Source organism: Pleurodeles waltl, unplaced genomic scaffold, assembly GCF_031143425.1.
Source record: "Pleurodeles waltl isolate 20211129_DDA unplaced genomic scaffold, aPleWal1.hap1.20221129 scaffold_37, whole genome shotgun sequence".
Taxonomy (NCBI): domain Eukaryota; kingdom Metazoa; phylum Chordata; class Amphibia; order Caudata; family Salamandridae; genus Pleurodeles; species Pleurodeles waltl.
Genome location: NW_027150076.1, coordinates 441,450 through 460,221, shown reverse-complemented (window position 1 = coordinate 460,221; position 18,772 = coordinate 441,450). Strand labels below are relative to the sequence as shown.

General features: G+C 48.6%; 1 protein-coding gene across 1 annotated transcript in view; it reads right to left on the bottom strand.

Annotated features, from left to right (window-relative positions):
• LOC138276122 (uncharacterized) overlaps positions 1 to 18,311 on the bottom strand; it is a 39,629-nt gene extending 21,318 nt beyond the window's left edge. The window contains exon 1 of the mRNA XM_069219168.1: positions 18,094 to 18,311. Within this exon, the coding sequence (XP_069075269.1) occupies positions 18,094 to 18,311 (218 nt within the window). The remainder of the gene's footprint in view (positions 1 to 18,093) is intronic.
• Between the last annotated feature and the right edge of the window lie 461 nt (positions 18,312 to 18,772).

Sequence of the window (18,772 nt, the reverse complement as noted above, 5' to 3'; positions counted from 1 at the left end):
ATGGTGAAATTAAATCCGATCTGATGGTCTGATCAGATTTAATGTCACTATTAATTTTATGCAACTTTAAGAAAGTTGCTACCTTGCACTTTAGTTAGTATATGGGCTCAAAACGGCCATTTATACGGACAGGGTTTCTAGCCGCCTGGTGAGATGTGTGAATGACTCCCTTACCTGGGAACAAAGGCCCTGGAGCGAGGTGTGACCTCCCCCCCAGGAAGGGTGCAAAGGGTGTTAGCGTAAAATTTGAGCTTCAGGCGAAGCGCCTTTGAAGGGTTGCTGGGAACAACACTCCTGAGCAGTATGCCTTTTGTTTCTGCAGACATTTAGGAGACAGGGCCAAGAGGGAGAGACCACGGTTAGAACCAGATTTGATATGGGCATGTAGCCCACCGGTAGCCACACCCAGAGGGTGGGTACCCTGCTCCTCAAAACCAAGGAAGGGTCATGCCATTTTGGAAGGGGAAAGAAGGGGCACTTCTGGGATAGCATGGTGCCACACATCACAGGAACTGCATCAACAGAGAGGAGGGGACCCAATAGCTGACTGGACAGTGATCGCGTGGTCCTCTAAAGGCATGTTTCTGAGATAAAATGGGCAACCCTGGCACCCTTAGTTCACCACTGGAAAAGAAGAAAGTACAGGAGAAGGCTTATCCTGCTGGCTTTCGATTGTGCAAAGAGAAGCTGCACCGCTGAAAGGACTGCATCTGCTGCACTTTTGGGCTAGTGAGCTGGGATCCTGCCTGTGGCTCTTGACCTCTGGAAAACTTGATTTCCAAACTTCACCAACTCCAGTGACTCCAAGGATCAGGTGGCTGGTCCTTGAACTGACATAAGGGACACAAGAATTGAAAGGGCCCAAATAGACAAATTGGTAGCCTCTGTGGAAGTTTCCCTACTACCTGTCCCTGGGCACGCCAACAAAGGAATCAGAGATAGAACAAAGACTGCTAGACCCGGGAGAGCTATCAGTGACTAGATTAGTTGGATTACAAGGGGACAAGTCCCAGCCCAAGGTTTTGCCTCCAACAGCGGTGTACTGCCCCAGTAGTACAGCAGCACCTGTGCAACTACTGCAAAAGAAAGGGCTTTGAGGGACGTTGATCAACGTGACCAGGTTTGCCCCACATCACCCATGGACTGAAGAACCACAGAGACACCCCAATTGACCGGACCACAAATGGAGCATCCTTGTGAGCATCTTTGCCTGTATCAAGCATCAGGAATACTCTGTTGTTTCCTATGGCGGTCGTGTTCAAAGTTGGAAACTTGCTTTAAAAATTGCCCTGGAGGGCAGCGAACTGTGCAAAGTATCCTTTCTGGCCCTCTGGTGCTCGTCCCCATCGGATTTGGTCACCCAAGCCGGGCCAGAACACTCTAAATTTTCCAGACCTCCCAAAAGTTTTCGTATTTTGTGTTTGCCAATGCTTGTTTGTGGTTGCACTTAAAAGTATTTAAACATTCTAAAATCTCTAACTCTAGAACATTCTGGACGATTTTAATGATCAAAGACTCCAAAAATTAATAAAAATACACTCTATTGTTATAAATTGTTGCTGTGTCTATTGGTGTGTGATTTTCTTATTTCGCTATATAACGTGTGGTTAAATGCTTTACACTTAGTTTGTTTACTGTGCCTTACTGCTCCCTGCCACAGCTGCCCAGGGTTGAGCTAGAGGTGAAGTAAATAAAACTGTTCTTTCCCAAAGCTCCCTGGGAGTGTACTTCACAATACGGCTACCTAGCCCTATTATATAGTACACTCAGATCCTCACACTGAATTAATGCTCTACACTATTTGAGAGCAGAACTCACTGTAACAGTCCCGTTTACCTCCCACCAACCTCCCACCCCAGCACTAGGAGCTCTCTCAGTAATAGTTCAACTACCAGCTTAAAACACTGGTCACTACAACAAAATTACTAGCACATGTCAAGAGCTGGGAAGGATCCACGCTCCTCAAGTTCAGGCTGGAGGATCCACCCTACTTGAGGTCAGGCTGAAGAAATCCACCCTACTCAAGTTCAGGCTGGAGCATCCACCCTACTCAAGGTCAGGCTGGAGGCATCCACCCTACTCGAGGTCAGGCTGGAGGGATCCACCCTGCTCGAGGCACTGCTGGGTAAGAATCAGAGCTGGTATATATGAAAGATGAAGTTTGCAGAAAACACTTGAATGTAAAAGAAAATCAAGAACCAAACACAAAAGTATTAGTTTTGGTTAAATTATCTGTCAAATCATTTAGTTTGTTACACTCTTCCAGTTGATCTTACTCACAAGACCTATCAAACAGTACATTAACCTTCTTATGTCTTTGTCCCTTCACCTACTGAGAGAATGTGCAACTTTTTTGAGAGTGTTGGACAAATCAGAAGAATAGAGGCCGAAAAATGAAGCAAGAATAAATTGCTGCTTTGCACCACAAATAGAGTAAATATGTTTGGTCAGTTGATCGTTCAGCCCTACTCGTACCCGTTGCCAGGTGTCAATATTGTGATCTGTAAGAAGTATTAACAATGAACGAGAAATATCTCAGCTGTGTAGTTTCTGTCAAAGCTTAACTCAAGCACCTTATTGAATACAGCCAAATAGTCTTTAAAGCATGTATACAGTTTCTCATCCTTAATGAGTTTTGTGTATTTACATTGCAGCACTGCAAAAGTCAATATATTGTCAGTGGCGGGGTACGTCATTGCAAAAAGGGGAGAAATCCAAGTGGCTTTAACCATTCTTTAGGTTCATACAATTTTAGTAAAGATTTGAGCATCACTACCAAGACGGGCTACGAGGCCATAGTTTTTCATCTCTTTTTGATCTTCCTTTTTAAATATCGATCTATCAAAGAGTCACGCCAAGAATCTAGGATAAGTTCTGAAGAGAAAGTATTTTTGAGGAACATAATTAAACTTTTGACTAAAACCTTGGGGCAAGCTTGAAACCGATCTACCGGATGGCTACTAAGGGCAGGAGCCGTTCTGACTTCAGCAGTATCTATGTACGCATGTGCAAGAGTTTCTACATCCTGCGCATGTACACGTGAAGGGAAATTAACATCTAAACAATGCGAATTGAAAACCTTTGCCAATCAGTTTACCCAAGTATGTGGTTTTACATGAAATGTTTTTATAGTTTAAATATTTCAATCTCTAGTATTTACTGTCTCCTAAAGGCTTTTCTTGTTTCTTTGCTGTATAATGATGAAGAGTTCCAGCCATTTACATTCATTCCAGACGGAGTCTAACGACTTCCAAGATGGGCAGATTATATACTTTCCTTCTTACGCTCTATTTCGTTTTTACATTGATGCTTTGATTGTGGTTTCTTTAAAATGTTAACATGTTTTAAAAGAGTTTTGGTAATTTCATCTAATAAGTGATGATTGTATCAAAGTTTAATGAGACTGTGAAGATCATACAGTACATTCAGAAGCTCAGGAATCAAAAAGCAGGCCTATGGTTCTCTCCAAGGAGTACATCAATTAATTTTTCTTACAAACTGGAAAAATAGGGTAACTGTGATAGTTAAAGCTCAACAAGGTTAACTAATTGTTAGGCCCCTTCAGTTTTTTATTAGACACAATGGCCCTCATTATGACCCTAGCGGTCATACCCCGACCCGACATCTCTGCTCCGCCGACCTTGCCCTCACAACCGTCCCACGCGTCGGCAGAACTACAACCGGTGGTAGATCATTCTCGCACCTCACCGCCAAAACGTGGAACACTCTTCCTACCCACCTGCGTCAGACCAAAGACCTCCTTACCTTCAGGAAACTTCTCAAGACCTGGCTGTTCGAGAAGTAGCAGCACCTCCCCCCCACCCCCCTCAGCGCCTTACGGGTGAGTAGTGTACTTTACAAATTCCTGATTGATTGATTGATTGTGGTCCTAGGACTGCCAGGCCCGCGGTGGTGGTCAGACCTCCACGCTCGTGCAAGTCCGGCAGTCACATTAAGACCGTGGCGGAGCCGCCACAGTCGGACCACTGACACCACTAGGTTGCTGCCAGTCGGCATCCTGGCGGTCCCGCTGGTCGTAATCCACCAGGGTGGCATGCAGCACCGCCCGGGGGATTACGAGTCTCCATTCTGCCAGCCTTTTTATGACGGTCGGCCCGCCATGGAAAGTTTGGCGGAATGGGGGTGTCAGAGGCCCCTGCACTGCCCATGCACTGGGCCTACGGCCTACCTTAGGGGTGTCTTACATGTAGTAAAAGGGAAGGTTTAGGCCTGGCAAGTGGGTACACTTGCCAAGTCGAATTAGCAGTTGAAAACGGCAAACACAGACACTGCAGTGGCAGGTCTGGGCCATGCTTACAGGGCAACCAAAGTGGGTGGCACAACCAGTGCTGCAGGCCCACTAGTAGCATTTGATTTACAGGCCCTGGGCACCTCTAGTGCACTTCACTAGGGACTTATTAGTACCAAATCCACAGTACAACTTATATGGGGAGCACTTGCACTTTACCACTGATTAGCATTGGTACAGTGCGCAGAGACAATAAACCAGCAAAAACAGAGTCCAGTACACCATAAAACCAGGAGGTCAGAAGGCAAAAAGACAGGGGAGACCGCCAAAAAGCTGCCAGGTCAAACACATGTCCCTCCAGCTGAGCGTAGGGGGAACTACTCAACCCCTGGGGAGTCCTCGTCACTAAGGCAGAAGAACATGGACACACTATCAGTGTTGGCGTGTTCTGTGCCAGGGCGGTGTTCCACCATAAAGTCCATCCCCTGTAGGGAAATGGACAACCTCAGCAGTTTTGGGTTCTCACCCCTCATCTGCATTATCCATCTGAGGGGCCTGTGGACCTGTGGTCGGTCTGAACGCGGAAGTGAAACCCAAACAAGTAGGGTCTTAGCTTCTTCAGTGCCCAGACCACAGCAAAAGCTTCCCTTTCAATTGCACTCCACTTCTGTTCCCTGGGGAGTAGTCTCCTGCTAAGGAAGACTACAGGCTGGTCTAGAGAGTGAAAGTACTGCTTCCACACCATGCGCAGAAGCATCTGTCTGTACCACAAACTCCTTGGAGAAGTTAGAGGCTGGAGGACGGGCGCTGTTCACATGGCCTCCTTCAGGGTGTCAAACGGGGTCTGGCATGCCTCAGTTCAGATCACCTGTCTAGGCTGCTGCTTAGAAGTCAGCTCTGTCAAGGGGGCAACACTGGTGCCATATTCCTTGACAAACCTTCTGTAGTACCCGGTGAGGCCTAAGAAGGCTCTCACCTCTATCTGGTTCTTGGGGGGGGTGCCAAAGCCCGAATGGCATAAATTTTGGGTTGTAGGGGTGCCTCCTGGACACTTTCAACCTGGTGTCCTAAGTACACCACCGACCCCTGCCCTATCTGGCACTTACTGGCCTTGATAGTGAGGCCTGCAGCTTGCAGCGCCTTCAACATTTCCCAGAGGTGGTGCAAGTGGTCCTTCCAACTTGAGCTGAAAACAACAATGTCGTTAAGGTAGGCGGCACTGAAGTTTTCAAGCCCAGCCAGGACCTGATTGACCAGCCTCTGGAAGGGCCTGACCGGGAACTGGAAGTGCCCCTCTGTTGTTGAGAATGCTGACCTCTCCTTGGCCCCCTCGGTTAAAGCAATCTGCCAGTACCCAGACGTTAAATCAAATGTGCTGAGGAACTTGGCTGCCCCCAACCGATCTGTGAGCTCATCAGCTCTGGGAAGGGGTGGGTGTCTGTTTTGGTGACGGCACTGAGCACCCGGTAGTCCACACAGAACCGAAGTCCTGGTGTGGCACTAGATGCAGCAGGTTTGGGTACCAAGACCACTGGGCTGGACCAAGGGCTGCTAGAGCGCTCAATCACCCCTAAAGTCATCATCTTCCTTGATGCTGGCTTTCAATCTATCAGCCAACCTGTAAACTTTGTTTTTCACAGGCAGGCTGTCCCCAGTGTCCACATCATACAAGCATAGATGGTTGACACCTGAAGTGAGTGTGAATAGAGTGGCAAAGTGTTTTAGTAACTGGCGACACTCACTCTGCTGTTCTAGAGTCAGAGAAGGGGAGAGGACTATGCCTTCTACTGACCCATCCTGCTCCTTGGCAGACAGGAGGTCAGGGAGAGGTTCACTATCCTCTTCTGCACCATCATCTGTAGCCAGAAGCATGGTTAACTTGGACTTCTCAAAGTGAGGTTTGAGGCGGTTCACATGTAGAGCCCTCAAGGGGTTCCTAGGAGCCTGCAAGTCCACAAAGTAGGTGACGTCACTCTTGCACTCCTTCACCTCAAATGGCCCTGACCACCTGTCCTGCAGAGCACAAGGCTCTATGGGGGCCATGACCCACACTTTTTGGCCAGGCTGAAACTCAACCAGAGTGGTATTCTGGTCGTACCAGAGTTTCATCCTCCTGGCTTGCCTCATGGTTCTCTTGTGCGAGCTTCCTGAAGCGGGCGGTCTGGTTTCGGAAGGCCAGCATGTAACTAAATACATCCTGGGGTGGCTTCCTAGGAGCTTGCTTCCAGCCCTCTTTCACCAGACTCAGAGGTCCTTTGACCGGGTGCCCATACAACAGTTCAAAGGGGCTAAAGCCAACCCCTTCTGTGGTACATCCTGGTAGGCAAAGAGAAGGCATGGTAAGAGGACGTCCCACTTACGCCTCATGGAGTCTTACAGACCCCCAATCATGCCTTTCAGGGTGCGTTTGAATCTTTCAACCAACCTGTTACTTTGGGGGCGTTAAGGAGTGGTGAATTTGTAGTTTACTCCACATTCCTTCCACATGGTCTTTATGTTCATGGACATAATGTTGGTACCCCGGTCAGATACCACCTCCTTGGGGAAACTCACTCAGGTAAAGATCCCATCAGTGCCTTGGCCACAACGGGCACTGTCACTGTTCTCAGAGGGATAGGTTCCGGGTACTGGGTACCATGGTCCACCATGACCAGGATGAACTTGTTGCCTAGGGCTGTCTTGGGGTCCAGAGGCCCCACTATGTCAAAGCAAAAGGGGTGCTCACAACAGGAAATGTTTGGGGGAGGGGGGCCTTACATTTCCCTCCACTTTTGCCACTTGCTTGGCAAGTCTGGCAGGATCCACAGAACGCGTCTCAATGTTTTCTCATCTGAGGCCAATGAAAGTGGGTAACAAGCCTGGCAAAGGTCTTGCTGTGCCCCAAATGTACTGCCAAAGGCATATCATGAGCCAAACCTGGTAGGAAGGCTCTGAAGCGCTGGGGTACCACCAGCACACGGGCTGCCCAAGTTCAACAATCTTAGGATCGCTATACAGAAGATCATTCTCCCTGTATATCAGGTGATCCTTTGGGCTCAGCACCAGCGTCCTGGTCTTTGGCCTGCTGCCTAAGACCCATGAGAGTAGGGCACACCTTCTGCTCTGTGCAGAAATCCTCTCTAATGGGACCCCGCTCTTGCTGCCAATGGGTCAGCTCAGCTAAGTCTCTCAGTTCAGCCACTTGCTCCCCTGTAGGTGCTGGGGCTTCCCCCTCGAGGTCAGCCTCCTCCCAGACCGTGGGACCTTCTGGGGTGGGTTTCCCATGCCCTTTGCCCTTTCTCTTGGTGGTCATCTGGGGCACTGTTTCAGGCTCCAGGTCTGTCTGATCACCCTGACTAGCTGCCATGGACCGAGTGGTCAGGCATGCTCACTCTGGCAACCCCAACATCCCCAAGTTCGACCTGAGCTCCACCTCCTTCCACGTGGAAGCCTCCAAGCCGTTGCCTAGCAGACAGTCAACTGGCATGTTAGGACTCACAGCCACCCTCAAGGAACCTGAGATCCTGCCCCACTCAAAGGGAACCTGTGCCACCTTACAGTGGCGCTCCGACTTGTCCACTGCAACAACTTGGTGGAATACACCAGGAACCATGTGCTCTTCAGACACTAGGTGACACTGGACCATGGTCACACTGGCTCTAGTGTCTCTGAGAGCTTCTACTCTCTGCCCATTGATGGTCACCCGCTGCCTGTATTTCTTAGTGTTATCAGGCATTAGGTTTGTCTGGACCATCTCGCCGTCCCTTGTGGGATCCCCACACCCACCTGGGACCACCTCCTCTCCAAGCGCTACACTGGTCAACCCCTTGGTCTGCCCACCGCTAGGTGGTGGTGTCCACTTGGGACATTTGGGATCTCCCTTCATGTGACCCTCCTGGTCATAAGCAAAGCACTGCCTCTGCAGGCTTTCCTGAAGAGGCCCATGGTTTCTTATCTCCTGGGGGTGAGATTTCCTACCTGGGTTAGTAGATTGGGGCACGTTGGGAAACTCCTTTTGTTTACCTTGTTCCCCCCACTCTGCTGCTGGGAACCCTGCCCACCTTTTTCAGAATCTCCCCCATATACCTTTTTGTGCACTCTGGTACTCACCCAGCAGTCCGCCTCCATAGCAAGCTTCCTGGGTTCAGTCAGCTTAATATCAGTCAATTGATGGCGCAGCTCTGCAAAACACAGCCTAGACAAATGCTCCCACGCAATTAAGTTGTACAGCCTCTGAAAATCTGTCACATTACTGCCCTTCATCCAACCATCCAGTGCTCTGCAAAACGAATCTACACATTCTAACCAGGTCTGGGATTCAGTTTTCTTACTCTGCCTAAACTGATCCCTGTACTTGTCAGGAGTGAGACCATACCGAGTGAGGAGGGCCTCCTTCATGTCAGCGTAGGTGAGGTTGTACCCCCTTACCAAAAGCTAACAAAGTATCCCTCCCCTCCTTTGTGAAGTGGTTCCACAATCCTGCCCCTCAATTCTTCTCAAGGACCCCATTCATGTGGATGGATGTCACAGAGCCCTGAAACCACCTCTGAATGTCATCTCCCTTCTTGTACTCTCTCACTACGTTTTTAGGAATGTGCACAATTCTGTCTGACTGCACTGATGAATTGCTGCCACCATCCTGGCTGGACCTGCTCCTCACACCCAGCTCTTTCACTTTGGTCCAAAAGCATCTTTCTTTCCTCCATGGTTCCCTGCTCCCTCGGAGGCTCCATTTTTAATCTCTCCAACTCAATTTGGTGCCTCCTGGCTTATCTCCTGTCCTCCAACTCCTCTGGAGTCAGGCCTTCTGATCCACCACTGCTGGCACAGGGGGTACCTCCCCCCCTGGCAGCTCCTGCACCCTCAGTACATCTTCCCTAGAATTTGTGTCAGAAAAATCTCCATTTGGATCCTCAGACTGCCCACTGGCACCTCTGGTGGCTTCCCATGCCCTCAGCGCCTTTTGTAGCTCCTACTTTTTGGTGAGGTCTCTGACCTGAACTTTGAGGTTTTTACAAACTGCTTTCAGCTCTTCTACAGTATAGGTTTCCAACCTATCCTCCTCAAAAATCAAATCCTGGGATGGAACTGAAGATGCTCTTGATTGAGACATAGGCCCTCATTCCAACCGCGGCGGTCAATGACCGCCGGGTTGGTGGACCGCGGGAGCACCGCCGACAAGCCGGCGGTGCTCCAATGGGCATTCCGACCGCGGCGGTAAAGCCGCGGTCGGACCGGCAACACTGGCGGTCTCCCGCCAGTGTACCGCCGCCCATTGGAATCCTCCAAGGCGGCGCAGCTAGACCCCCCCTACCGCCATCCAGTTCCCGGCGGTCCGCCCGCCGGGAACCGGATGGCGGTAGGGGGGGTCGCGGGGCCCCTGGGGGCCCCTGCAGTGCCCATGCCACTGGCATGGGCACTGCAGGGGCCCCCGTAAGAGGGCCCCTAAATGTATTTCACTGTCTGCTTGGCAGACAGTGAAATACGCGACGGGTGCAACAGCACCCGTCGCACCTTCCCACTCCGCCGGCTCGATTACGAGCCGGCATCCTCGTGGGAAGGGAGTTTTTCCCTGGGCTGGCGGGCGGTCTTTTGCCGACCGCCCGCCAGCCCAGGGAAAAACTTAGAATACCATCCGCGGTCTTTCGACCGCGGAGCGGTATTTCGGAGGGGGGAACTCTGGCGGGCGGCCTCCGCCGCCCGTCAGGGTCAGAATGACCCCCTTAATGTAGTTGGGGTTCACTTGAACTCAACATCAAAATAGGTCAAAGAAATAAATTCGAAAACCAAAAAATCTGTATGAGGCACATAATGGTCTGCGATATGGTGATAGTGTACACCAATCACTGTAAGCTAAGTGCAAGTCCTATCCTCACCCGACAGCCAATGTAGAAATGGGGTCTTAGGTTGGCAGTCAGTTTTCACCCTGTAGGGAACCTTATTCTAGTCAGGATAAGGGAGATACCCGCAAGTCAGAGATATAAGGCTCTGTCCAAGCACTGGCCTTGGGTGCTGTGTATAACAGTTGGACCCACTGTAGGTAAGCTGGTGTACTGCATATCTGGCCAGCTCAACTATCTTGAAGTCCCATCCCAGGGTATCAAAGGTCTGACGGATATCCAGGGACAGACAGCCAGCAAATAGGTAGTGCTCTCGAGCGACATCCATTATATAAAATAACAATATATATTTAGGAAGGTGTTACGCCAGGGAATGACGCCACATCGATCGGTTTACAATAACCTCAGGAGCAATGGGAGCAGCCTACGCACTAGGACTTTACATTTAGTGTTTAGCAGTGACAATGGTCTATACAAGGTGAGCTCCATGGGTGGCTGAGATAGGGGCGCTAAGGGCCTCTCGATCATATGCAGGCACCCCAGGCAATGCCACCTGGGGGAAGAAAGAGGCACTATCTGCTGGGTCAGGAGGCATCGAAGTGGTGTAAAGCATTTTATAAAAGTCTTGAAAGGCTGTGTTGATACCCAGCTGTGTCTCAGCTATTCCTTGGGTCAGTGTGTTTATTGATAGAATAGATGTGGTAGGGGTGTGGAATTTAATGAAATATTTACTTGTCCATGGGACAGGTTGCTTCATAAATCTACTTATCCTGTAGACAGAGCCACTTGTCCCTTTAGTGCCATGTAGTCCAGTGACACATTTTGGCAGCAATCTCTTAATATAATGATATTTTCCTCTATGGTTATGCTAGGGTTCCTACTATAGTAGAGCTTGAATTCCAGCAATTCCCTTATTTTGCACACCTTTCTGCAGATCTACAAACTGGGGCTGGAAATAGTGTTAGGCAATGCCCTTTTGGAATTGCCTTTGAGTCTGCAAACCTACTAACTTGCATGTTTTAGGGTTTTTGCCAGCTCTTCTTGTTAAAAACAAATAAAAATGGTTAAAAAAAAATACGTTTAATCGCGACTGCCATAATGTACTCCAGCTCCACAGAACTGCTTGAAAGCCTACAGAACATCAATCTGACCCAGCTTGTATAAGCCCTTGCCACATCACCAGACACCCCCTGGACCCCTACTTCTCCTCCAGCGACAAGGTTAAAGTCAGCCACATCACTCCACTCACATGGACGGATCACTCCATCATCCACTACCACATAGCAGGGCGACCAACCACCCCTACAGTACCCTACAGTGCAGCTGAAATAAAGTTACAGTAATGGAATGGCTCACCAACCTCCAACTAAACTACCCAGACTCCACCAACAACACAAACAACTTCATCCACTGGATCACCGCCTGCGCCAGTACCCAAAGTGCCCCTGAAAAACCCAAATCCAAAAGATCCAACTAACAGGCTAGCTGGTACAATGCTGACTTGAAAAGAAAAGGAGAACTACCCAAGTTACCATAAATGGAAACACCTACAAGGCCGCTCTTAGAAGCTAAAAACATCAATTGATATAGACCAAGAAAAGACTCTGACCCTGAGAATCGAATCCAGCTCAAATAACTAGAAGGAATTTTTACCATTGCCAAGGAATTCACCAACCCTAGCCGCCTTTATCCTCTTTGAACTCTCTGTCATCCTTAAAACAGTCTACCACCACACACTCATCACCAGACTACAAGCAGCAGGAATACACAGACCAACTCTGAAATGGATAGCCTCCTTCCTCTCCATAAGAACTCAATAAGTCAAGCTCACACTGTTCACATCAGAAACCAAATACCTCATCTGCAGAGTCCCACACGGGTCATCACTCAGCCTGGCACTTTTCAACAGGTACAAGACTCCTCTGGCTAACATCATCAGATCCCATGGAATCAATATAATCTCCTATGCTGATGACACCCAGCTCATTATTTCCCTTTCAGATGAAACCATCAGCACCAAGACAATCTTCAAACAATGCATGATCAACGTGGCCAATTGGATGAAACAAAACTGCCTCAAGTTTAACAGCAACAAAACTGAAGTGCTAATCCTCAGGAATAAAAGCTCACCTTAGGACTCCACCTGGTGACTCCCCCTGAACGTGGACCCCACACATCCCAACTGACTAAGCTAGGAACCTAGGCCTCATCTTCGACACCAACCTCACCATGAAGTCCCAGATCAACAGTGTCACCTCCTCATGTTTCCAAATCCTCTTCATGTTATGTAAAAACTTCAAGTGGCTCCCACTGGACACCAGACATACCATCATGTTTGCACTAATCACAAGCAGATTGGACTATGGCAACACACTCTACGCTAGTGTCCCATCCCATCTTCCACACAGACTTCAAACCATCCAAAATGCCACCACCAGACTCATACTCGACCTCCTGCACCGAACCCACACCACACCACCTCAGACAGCTCCCCTGGCTCCCCATCCAGAAGTGATGCCAGGTCAAACTTCTCACAGATGCATTGGAGTCACTACACAACATGGCACCTGTATACCTTAATCAACAGAACTACTTTCACCATCCCACCACACAACTTCGCTCAGCCACCAACGCAACAGACAACTTTGCTCAGCATCATTCTCTATGGCACACACCCTCCATTTACAGAAGTAGAACAAGAGTTCCATCATTCATAATTGAAGAAGAACGCACAGAAATAAAGGTACCAACTCTGGGACCATCATTTTGTGAAAAGTCAGAATTTTCTTATATTCAGACTAAAATAGATCTGTATAAATATAGTAGGAACTCGAGCTAATGAAAGTTTATAAAAACAATGTTAGTAATTTGTGTAAAATACTGAGACTCCACCAATACTGGGTACAGAATTTGCTGAAATCAGATTTAGACTTAATGAAAGAATTATTGGAACTGGAGAATAAAAGTGCAAGCAGCACTGGGAGTATTACTGAAAATATTATAGTCAGAGTGAGACTATATAAATTACTGAAGAAGGAGGTACCACATTTAGACCTGGATGTAGTGAAATGTGTGTTTTGACCACTGACTTTGTGTTGCACCATTTTGCACCAGGATTAGCTGTCCAGTGTTACCAGTTACAGACTACATTTTGTATTCAGTTTAGCTTTAGATTAATTCTGCCTACTGACATTATTGTAGCATTAGACACTGCCATGTTGAAGCTGCCCGTGATTTTCCACATTGTAAACTGTGCATTCTTTCTTGTTTTCGAGCTCTTTCTCACCGAAGAGCTAGTACATAATTGTAGGAGGCTGGCCTGGCTTGTAGTGGGTACCAGAGATACTTACACCTTGTGCCAGGTCCAGTTATCCCTTATTAGTGTAGAAGAGGTGTTTCTATCAGCTTAGACTGATAGAAGGTAGCTATGGCAAAGCAGCTTAGGCTGAACTAGGAGACATGTAAAGCTCCTACTATACCACTGGTGTCATATGCACAATATCATAAGAAAACACAATACACAGAATTACTAAAAATAAAGGTACTTTATTTTTATGACAATGTGCCAAAAGTATATCAGTGAGTACCCTCGGTATGAGGATAAGTTATATACACAAGATATATGTGCACAAACCAAAATTATGCAAGTAACAGCAAGAAAAGTAATGCAAGCAGTGTAGAATTACAGTAGATTGCAATAGGAGCACATAGGTATAGGGGCAACACAAACCATATACTCCAAAAGTGGAATGCAAACCACGAATGGACCCCAAACATATGTGAGCTTGTAGAGGGTCGCTGGGACTGTAAGAAAACAGTGAGGGTTAGAAAAATAGCCCACCCCAAGACCCTGAAAAGTGAGTGCCAAGTGCACCTACTACCACCAGAGAGCACAGAAGTCGTGATAGGGGGATTCTGCAGGAAGAACAAACACCAGCAATGCAACAACAGTGGATTTCCGGACCTGAGTACCTGTAAGACAAAGGGACCAAGTCCAGTAATCGCGACAGTGTCGAGAGTGGGCAGGAGCCCAGGAAATGCCAGCTGAGGATGCAAGGAAGCTGCCACTGGATGGAAGAAGCTTGGAGTTCTGCAAGAAAGAAGAGAGCTAGGGACTTCTCCTTTGGAAGATGGATGTCCCACGTCGCGATGAAGCTTGCAGAGGTGTTCCCATGCAGAAAGACCGCAAACAAGCCTTGCTAGCTGTAAGGGTCACTGTAGAGGTTTTTGGGTGCTGCTGTGGCCCAGGAGGGACCAGGATGTCACCACTTGGAGGAGGAGACAGAGGGGGCCCCCAGCAACTCAGGGAGCCCTCACAGAAGCAGGCAGCACCCGCAAAAGTACCCTTACAGGCACTTGGAAGAAGAGTGAACCAGAGTCCATGCAAAGTCCCACGACGCCGGAGGACAACTCAGAAGGTTGTGCACTGCAGTGTTGCAGTCTTCTGATGCCTGCGTTAGCAAGGGGAAGATTCCGTCGACCCACAGGAGATTTCTTCAGAGCTCCTGGTGCAGAGAGGAGGCAGGCTACCCCCAGAGCATGCACCACCTGGAAACAGTCGAGAAAGCCGGCAGGATGAGGCGATACAAGGTTGCTAGTAGTCGTCTTGCTACTTTGATGCGGTTTTGCAGGCTTCCTGAGCAGTCAGCAGTCGATCATTTGGCAGAATGTGAAGATGGAGATGCAGAGGAACTCTGATGAGCTCTTGCATTCGTTATCTGGTGAAATCCCCAAAGCAGAGACCCTAAATAGCCAGAAAAGGAGGTTTGGCTACCTAGGAAGGAGGATTGGCTACCAAGAGAGGTAAAAGCCTATCAGAAGGAGCCTCTGACGTCACCTGCTGGCACTGGCCACTCAGAGCAGTCCAGTGTGCCCCCAACACCTCTGTTTCCAAGATGGCAGAGGTCTGGGAAACACTGGAGGAGCTCTGGGCACCTCCCCTGAGAGGTGCAGGTCAGGGGAGTGGTCACTCCCCTTTCCTTTGTCCAGTTTTGCGCCAGAGCAGGGCTGGGGGATCCCTGAACCGGTGTAGACTGGCTTATGCAGAGATTGGCACCATCCGTGCCCATCAAAGCGTTTCAGAGGCTGGGGGAGGCTACTCCTCCCCAGCCCTCACACCTATTTCCAAAGGAAGAGGGTGTTATACCCTCTCTCAGAGGAAGTCCTTTGTTCTGCCTTCCTGGGCCAGGGCTGCCTGTACCCCAGGAGGGCAGAAACCTGTCTGAGGGGTTGGCAACAGCTGCAGTGGAGACCCCGGAAAGGCAGTTTGGCAGTACCCGGGTTCTGTGCTAGAGACCCGGGGCATCTTAGACATGTACATGGCCATGTTCGGAGTTACCATTGTGACGCTATACATAGGTAGTGACCGATGTATAGTGCACGTGTGTAATGTTGTCCCCGCACTCACAAAGTCCGGGGAATTTGCCCTGAACGATGTGGGGGCACCTTGGTTAGTGCCAGGGTGCCCACACACTAAGTAACTTTGCACCCAACCTTCACCAGGTGAAGGTTAGACATATAGGTGACTTATAAGTTACTTAAGTGCAGTGGTAAATGGCTGTGAAATAAAGTGGACGTTATTTCACGCAGGCTGCAGTGGCAGACCTGTGTAAGAATTGTCAGAGCTCCCTACGGGTGGCAAAAGAAATGTTGCAGCCCATAGGGATCTCCTGGAACCCCAATACCCTGGGTACCTCAGTATCATATACTAGGGAATTATATGGGTGTACCAGTATGCCAATGTGAATTGGTAAATTTAGTCACTAGCCTGTTAGTGACAAATTTGGAAAGCAGAGAGAGCATAACCACTGAGGTTCTGGTTAGCAGAGCCTCAGTGAAACAGTTAGTCATCACACAGGGAACACATACAGGGCACATACTTATGAGCACTGGGGCCCTGCCTGGCAGGGTCCCAGTGACACATAGACTAAAACAACATATATACAGTGAAATATGGGGGTAACATGCCAGGCAAGATGGTACTTTCCTACAATAATAAGGAGGTGTTAGTCAGCATGATAAGGATGTATTAGACTGATGTTTTTTGTACAGCAGGGAACGGCTTAGGCTTGGGAGAGACACCTTGGGAAACTGGCCAGTTCCAACCTGTTTCTTTCAACCCTGACCTAAACTAGCCAGCATGTTTGAATTACAAAACGAGAAGGTTTTTCCAGAAAGCTCTTTTTGTTTTTTTTTAAGATATAAAAAGACCCACTGCGACAGTGAGCGGGTGAGTGGCCTCAATCAGGATTCTAGATGTCGGATGCCTGATATCTTTCCCGTGAGGTTAGAGATCTCTTTCGCAGTCGAATCGGGTCATTGTCTTGCTGTCATGAGAAAATGAAGGACCTGACAGGCCCTACGGTGATGCATTTTTAATTCATTATTTGCTTTGCATTACATATATTTGCTATGCATATTGCAGTGGAGAATCATTTTGGTATATTTTCCTTTCATTGCTGTGGCTATTTTTAAACGTGTGCTTTTAACATACTAATCTCCTTTTAGGAACCTTGTGGTGAAATAATAAATGTATTCTTTGAACTAAGAAGTGCATTCCAGAGATTTTTTGTGAGCTCGGTCATTAGTGAAAAGCAAAACACTGGACCACTCTTTGTACTCATTATTTCACCCGATAGCATAGATGTGTTTTCAGAAAAAAGTGATTAGAGAACTTTGCAGTTTGAAAATAAAAACAACCAGGAAGAGATTGGCTACATCTCAACAGTGCTGTGGATAATTATAACCAGACCAGCACTAAATTGAGAGATAACAAAGATTGTGTGATAGGTGCATGACAAAGGCAGCAATGCAGTACTATGGCCGATTGAGCTGAATATGCAGGAATCATATAGTCAACTTTCAAATACTGAGTGCTATAAAAAAGATGAGAAGGCTTATTATCTGAATGAAAAACAAGATTTCACTAATGATTTAGTGGGATGAAGAGATCAAGGACACATTAGCTATGATGAATTCAGATTCCTGAAGACATATTAATCAAAACAGTCTGTTTTACCTTATTCCTAAAGTTCACAAGAACAGCAAGTTGCCTCTAGGGAGACCTAAGATAACGACACAGGAAGATCAATTTGGGAGCACATCAAACTGTGTACATAAATGAGTAACATAGTGGGATAAACAAAGCACTACAAGCATCCATGGAGATCATGGGGGACAGAATAGGAGTTCTTCCTCTAAGGAAGAGGTTTCAGTGGCACTGCAGGAAAAGGTTAAGAGGTGGGGAGTGAGTGACAGTGCAGGAAGGGAGTGAGTGAGAGGCAGTGCAAACAATGAGTGAGAGGCAGTGCAGGGAGTGAGTGAGAGGCAGTGCAAACAATGAGTGAGAGGCAGTGCAGGGAGTGAGTGACAGTGCCGGAAGGGAGTGAGTGAGAGGCAGTGCAAACAGTGAGTGAGAGGCAGTGCAGGGAGTGAGTGACAGTGCCGGAAGGGAGTGAGTGAGAAGCAGTGCAAACAGTGAGTGAGAGGCAGTGCAAACAGTGAGTGAGAGGCAGTGCAGGGAGTGAGGGAGAGGCAATGGAATAGTGAGTGAGAGAGAGTGCAGGGAGTGAGTTGCAGTGCAGGAGGGGAGTGAGTGAGAGGCAGTGCAAAGAGTGAATGGAAGGGGAGCGAGTGAGAGGCAGTGCAGGGAGTGATTGACAGTACAGGAAGGGAGTGAGTGAGAGGCAGTGCAAATAGTGAGTGAGAGGGAGTGAGTGACAGTGCAGTGAGTGAGAGTGCAGGAGGGGAGTGACAGTGCAGGACGGGAGTGAGTGAGAGGGAGTGTAGGGAGTGAGTGACAGTGCAGGAGGGGAGTGAGTGAGAAGCAGAGCAGATTGTTTGTTTTGTGTTGGGTTTTGCTTAATGAGTTTCTGCCTCTTTTGGGGGGCCCCGGCTGCATCACCCCCAGAGCTCCCTTCAGTCCTGTCTGTCTCGGCCTGGAGCTGTGTAAGGGGCTGGGGGCTGGTGTTTGTGTCTCCTACATGAAACGCAGGTGAAATAACAGAATTCCGGGCCCCTTGTTACCTTTTCAGTTTCCGACGAGGCCCAAACAAAGGCTCCTTCTCGTCCTCCGGCGACTCGGGCAGTCTGCGCATGTGCGGGAGAGTAGTGTCTACACTCGGTAACTGGTGCAGTCTGCGCATGTGCGGGAGAGTAGTGTCTCCTCTCGGTAACTGGGGCAGTCTGCGCATGTGCGAGAGTAGTTCCTTTTTACGTCTGGTGCCTGTGGGCAGTCTGCGCATGTGCCAAACAGTGGTGTCCAGCCACTTCCGGTGAGGTTTTTATTTTGTCTATTAGGAGAACTTTCGGATCACGGCGTTCTCCTGGCACACAAGATCTTAGCAGCGGGAACACTTATCTCTCGGGCATGCGCTGCAAAGACCCTTATCTCATGGTCCTACGTAATTAAGAGACCTCCCCTTACTTATCTAATGGGCATGCGTACTAGAGACACGGCACTTAGCTCTTCAGGATGCGCAGTAAAGACACTACACTTTTTGAAATACGTCATAAGACAGGACACCTTTCTCCCGGGCACGTGCAGTAAAGCACGACGGAGCTATCCCCGGCTCGCGCAGTAGCACGCGACACTTCTCTCCCGCGCATGCGCAGTAGCTGACACGCAGCCAAGGTCTCTTCATGGTATCCCCAGTAGTTGTGTCCCGGTGCACTGCACCTGCCGCTCATGTATCACCTGTACTTG